Source organism: Salvelinus namaycush, chromosome 4 (genome assembly GCF_016432855.1).
Source record: "Salvelinus namaycush isolate Seneca chromosome 4, SaNama_1.0, whole genome shotgun sequence".
Lineage (NCBI taxonomy): Eukaryota > Metazoa > Chordata > Actinopteri > Salmoniformes > Salmonidae > Salvelinus > Salvelinus namaycush.
The window spans coordinates 52,631,783-52,637,782 of NC_052310.1; the positions used below are offsets into that span (position 1 = coordinate 52,631,783).

At 45.0% G+C, this 6,000-nt stretch overlaps 1 protein-coding gene across 1 annotated transcript in view; it reads left to right on the forward strand.

The window, feature by feature from the left end:
* LOC120045652 (sulfotransferase 6B1-like) overlaps window positions 1–5,595 on the forward strand; it is a 55,597-nt gene extending 50,002 nt beyond the window's left edge. Inside the window, exons 4-7 of the mRNA XM_038990571.1 lie at window positions 3,687–3,813; window positions 3,963–4,057; window positions 4,155–4,311; window positions 5,468–5,595. Of these exons, the coding sequence (XP_038846499.1) occupies window positions 3,687–3,813; window positions 3,963–4,057; window positions 4,155–4,311; window positions 5,468–5,595 (507 nt within the window). The remainder of the gene's footprint in view (window positions 1–3,686; window positions 3,814–3,962; window positions 4,058–4,154; window positions 4,312–5,467) is intronic.
* The last annotated feature ends 405 nt before the right edge of the window (window positions 5,596–6,000 follow it).

Sequence of the window (6,000 nt, forward strand, 5' to 3'; positions counted from 1 at the left end):
GATTCTCTCATCGCCATTTCGATTAGGATTGATGGGCGCTTACGAGAACGCCGGTGTGAGAGGAGGTTGGGCCTCGGGTACTCTCGTTCATCGGGAACACTCGTCTGCCCTAAGGAATCCGGAAATCCCTGAAGTGTGTTTTTCCAACGAGAGCCGAAAACACCCGAGGTTCCTCTGGAATCATCGGCGACAGGTGAGATGGATACTCCAGAGCCCATGCAACTGGGAAGAGCTAGATTATCGGTTGGGGAACATTCACATAGGCTGAGTTCTAACTGTTGTCTGTACTGTGGAGGTGTGGGACATTATATAGCCACCTGCCCTGTCAAGAAACCCTTTTCTCTAGTGGGTACAAGTATTCTGGTGAGCCAGACTGGGAGTTCCCTAATTCCTATCACCCGTACACCTTTTTTTGTGATTCTGCTGTGGGGAGACCAATCTAAGTCTCTCCGGGTGCTCATTGACTCTGGGGCTGATGAAAGTTTTATAGATGCTACCATGGTTTCTGAATTAGGTATTCCCACTCAACCTCTCTCTGTCCCCATGGATGCAAGGGCACTGGACAGAAATTCAATTGGAAGAGTCACCCATAGCACAGTGCCCGTTCAGATAAGGGTTTCAGGAAACCACAGTGAGACCATACAGTTCCTCCTCATCGATTCACCCCATGTTCCTGTTGTTCTGGGATTTTCTTGGCTCCAAAAACACAACCCTGTTATTGACTGGACAACAAGCTCCCGTTTTGTCATTCCCATTGCCTTAAAGCGGCACATCCGTCCCCGAGACGTCCTCCTCAGAGCATAAGCAAAGCCTCGGATGTCTCTGCTGTTCCCATTGAGTACCATGACCTCCTGGAGGTATTCAGTAAGGCACGTGCTAATTCTCTTCCCCTGCACTGTCCTTATGATTGTGCCATTGATCTCCTCCCCAGCACCAAACCACCACATGGTCAGCTATATCCTCTATCCGGCCCGGAGACCAAGGCCATGGAGGAGTACATTGAGGATTCTCTGGCTACTGGAGGCATCCGTACATCTGCATCTCCTGCCGGTGCATGGTTTTTCTTTGTGGAGAAGAAGGACAAGACCCCGTGGCCGTGTATTGACTACCGGGGTCTTGATGATATAACGATCAAGAATCGTTACCCCCTACCACTCCTCTCCTCGGCTTTTGAACCTCTCCAGCGGGCCACCATTTTTTCCAAGCTGGACCTTCGGAATGCCTAACACCTGGTTGGATACGCGAAGGAGATGAGTGGAAGACAGCATTTAACACAGCCAGCAGACATTATGAGTACCAGGTCATGCCGTTTGGACTCACCAACTCCCCTGCTGTCTTCCAGGCCCTGGTAAACGATGTGCTCCGGGACATGCTAAATTGTTTTGTGTTCGTCTACCTTGATGACATCCAGGTTTTTTCCCGGTCTGCCCAAGAACACAATCTCCATGTCAGACAAGTCCTTCAGCGCCTCCTGGAGAACCAGTTGTTTGTGAAAGAAGAGAAGTGTGAGTTCCACAGCTCTACATATCCTTTCTGGGATATGGCATTGCTGATGGAAATGTCCAAATGGATCCTGAAAAGGTGAAAGCAGTGGTCGATTGGCCTCAACCTACGTCCAGGGTGCAGTTACAACGTTTCCTGGGGTTCGCTAACTTCTACCGCTGTTTCATTCGGGGCTACAGCACCCTGGCGACCCCACTCTCTGCACTCACCTCTCCCAAAGTACCTTTCACATGGTCTCCAGCTGTTGACAGAGCCTTTGTGGACCTGAAGCATCGGTTCACCACAGCACCCATCCTCGTCCATCTGGACCTGTGTCGACAATTTGTGGTAGAGGTTGATGCTTCTGATGTTGGAGTGGGGGCAGTCCTGTCCTAGCAATCTGCCCAGGACCAGCTCCATCCCTGTGCCTTCCTGTCCCATCATCTCAATCCAGCAGAGAGGAACTACGATGTAGGCAACAGAGAACTTCTGGCTGTCAAGATGGCACTGTAAGAGTGGAGGCACTGGCTGGAAGGAGCAGAACAGCCTTTTTTGGTTTGGACCGGCCATAACATTTTTGAATATCTCCGTACAGCCAAGCGCCTTAACTCCAGGCAGGCCCGGTGGGCTTTGTTATTTACAAGATTTAACTTCACCCTTTCCTACTGCCCAGGGTCCAAAAATATGAGTCCTGACACCCTCTCCAGCCTATACCGTTCCTCTGCCACACCCTCGGTCTCCGAAACCACTCTCCCTACCTCATATGCCTTGCGGCTTCATTGGGTTGGGGTTTTGAAACCCTGGGTCGCAAGGCACAACGCTCCCAGCCTGAACCTGAAGGGGGCCTGGCTGACCAGTTGTTTGCCCCAAACTCAGTCCGGTCCCGGGTCCTGGAATGGGCTCATCCCTCCAGGCTGACCTGTCATCCAGGTTCCGGTCGAACCCTAGCCTTCCTCCGACAACATTTCTGGTGGCCCACAATGGTTCCTGACGTCTCTGCCTTTGTCGCTGCGTGCACTGTGTGTGCTCAGAACAAGACTCCACGGCAAGCTCCTTCTGGCTTCCTTCAGCCACTACCTGTCCCTCATCATCCCATGTCCCATATCTCTCTGGACTTTGCCACTGGGCTCCCTCCTTCTGATGGCAACACCATCATTCTGACGGTAGTGGATCGGTTCTCCAAGGCCGCCCATTTCATTCCTCTCCCCAAACTACCCTCTGCCAAGGAGACGCCTCAGCTCATGGTGCAGCACGTCTTCTGGATCCATGGACTCCCAGAGGACATTGTCTCCGACCGTGGTCCTCAGTTCTCGTCTCAGCTCTGGAAGGCGTTCTGCAATTTTAATGGGTCGTCGGCCAGCCTATCCTCCGGATTCCATCCCCAATCCAACCGCCAGTCAATTTCTCGCATGGAATAGCCTTCTTTTCTCAGAACAAGAATAGACTGACCAGTTTCAGAAGAAAGGTCTTTGTTTCTGGCCATTTTGAGCCTGTAATCGAACCCACAAATGCTGATGCTTCAGATACTCAACTAGTCTAAAGAAGGCCCGTTGTATTGCTTCTTTAATCAGCACAACAGTTTTCAGCTGTGCTAACATAATTACAAAAGGGTTTTCTAATGATCAATTAGCCTTTTAAAATTATAAACTTGGATTAGCTAACACAACGTGCCATTGGAACACAGGAGTGATGGTTGCTGATAATGGGCCTCTGTACGCCTATGTAGATATTCCATAAAAAATCTGCCGTTTCCAGCTACAGTAGTCATTTACAACATTAACAATGTCTACACTGTATTTCTGATCAATTTGATGTTATTTAAATAGACAAAAAATTTACTTTTCTTTCAAAAACAAGGACATTTCTCAGTGACCCCAAACTTTTGAACGGTAGTGTATATATTTACAAAATAATATATGGGGGATTGGAAATTATGCAGACAATTACATTGATGGAAGCTACAATCTATCTGCAATATAAAAGCTGGTCTACCCCTTAAAAAAATTATATATACAGTATATATAAAAAAAAAAATATATTAACCTTTGTGTTATGTAACCACACCAAACATAACATATCATACATATTTGAGTGATGTTTGTTTACTATGTTGCGTCTAGTCTATGAGACCAGGCTGCCTGGATCAGTCTAAAAAATATACTGTTATTATTATTATGTTATGGTCTTCTGTTGATCAAAAACAGATGCTGGTGATATTCAGGAACCCGAAAGACACAGTGGTTTCCTTTTATCACTTCTCCAACAAAAACCCATGTCTACCCACTGCCGAGTCCTGGGACCGCTTCTTCTCAGAGTTTATGAGTGGAAAAGGTACCTAAAGTAAAGAGCCCTTATGAACATTGGGTTTATATTTTGGGGTTTGCTTAATCTAAAAATACAACTTGAGTCATTGGTATTACAGTAAGAGATGTATCTATACATTACAAAGCCTCATCAGAATAGTATGTGCCTATTCCTAGTTCCCTGGGGTTCATATTTCGACCATGTACTTGGTTGGGAGAAGAGAATGGATGACCCTAACGTGATAATAGTCACCTTTGAGGAGTTAAAACAGGTATCAAACATTCCTTGTGTTTTGGAAACAGACCATATTTTTGATAGGTTTGCTTTTTGTCATTTACATTCTGTCTTGTTAATTGTGACCCACCCAGGACCTGAGTGAAGGTGTGCGAAGGGTCTCTGAGTTCTTTGGTTTCAGTCTCAGTGATCCTCAGATCCAGGCCATTGCAGAGGAGAGCACCTTCAACGCTATGAAGGAGAGCTCCAATGACTCACACGGCCAGATGGGCAACGTCTTGTTCAGGAAAGGTGTGTGTGTTGAGAGAGAGAGGAGAGAGCTGTATGAGGGAGCTTTGTTCCAGAGTGACTGTGTTTGTTTAATCCCACCTACCTGAGACAGAAAATGTGGCATTATGGTGAGACAAACATACACTTGATATGATGTCTGTCAACTTTAAATACAGACTCATGTCTCAGGTCTCCTGGTCCTCCAAAAACAACCCTTGTCCTTTTCAGGGAGAGAAAGCTAATAACCTTTGGTAACCTCCTATAAGTTGAATGCATTAATCAATTACTGTCTTTCTGCCTAACAAACCATGACTGTTACCCCTAAATACAGTGTAGTATATAGTCTGTCATTCATTGACTTGTGTTGTTTCACTCTGCTGAGGTATGATATAGGTAGCATAGGAGAACATCTCTCTCTCTCTCTCTTTTTCTACATGACCTCACACAACCTTAACATGCCTGTGCTGAACAGACAGCCTCATGCTGGGCGTGTCTTTGAACATTAGGCCGGTAGTTTAACAGCTTATACGTGATATTCACGCGTGTATAGCAGGCCAAGGGTCATATATGGCACTCTACAGCATATGTGACATTGAGCTCACTGAAACTTATTAAAGGATACATATACAGGTATTTTTTTTACAATTTATAATATTATCCATTGTGTATTAGGATTAATTGAGATCGCAAATGTGTAAATAAAAAAATAAAAACAATCCCACTTGCTAATCTAATTGACTGCCAGAGATATAAATCAATCATATGTCAGCTTTGTCCACTGATCACAATGGATAATAGCAGAGCACACTCCATACACAATCCTAAAAGGCTGTTGCACACTTGTTTAGTTAGAGTCATACATGATTATCACACCACCATTAAACTTGGTGGACTGGGATTTCTCGGTTACATTTGTGTAATTATACTGTATGTTTCATACTCGCCATGCACATTCACTACGGTATGCTGTATGTCTTAGGTGTGAGGTTGAGGTAATCTTATTATCAGTCAAAGTTATATTTTATAATATGTTGGTTACCTCACACTACCTAAAAGACTAGGTCAACTGTAATCTATGAATAACTGTAATCTAAAGATAACTTGTTATGTACTTGCTCTACATTGATCACGTGTTTTAGTCTTGCTCATGTGTGTTTAATGGGTATTTCCTCCCCAGGTGAAGTAGGAGACTGGAAGAACCATTTCAGCCCAGCCCAAAGCCAGGAGATGGACACAGCATTTGAGAAGCACCTGGCAGGGACTAAACTGGGGGCTAAACTGAAGTATGACCTGTACTGCAAGTAGATAGCAGACAGGATGAGCACTGACTGAACTGAGACAGGACGCAAGGGAAACACTGACAGAGTAGGAAAGTTCAACCCCAACCGGCAGGAGAGCTGGTATGCAGTAGCTAAACTGACATAGACAATGAGGAATTTGGTGGTGTGACACTTGTTACTCCACTTGACTGTCTTACACTGCAGCCATTCAAGGGCATTTTTGTGAAAGTGTGACATGAGATAGAGTAGACATGATATACTTCATGTTAGATTCTTTATACACATCTTGTAATCCTTGTTTTTATACCACTGCACTTAAGTATGTTAATTAAAGTTGGTTCAATGATTGATATCAGCCTCCTTGTCTGTATTTTATGATATTAAGCATTCAGTTCAGAGTAACGGAATTTTACCCCAGGATCATATGTGC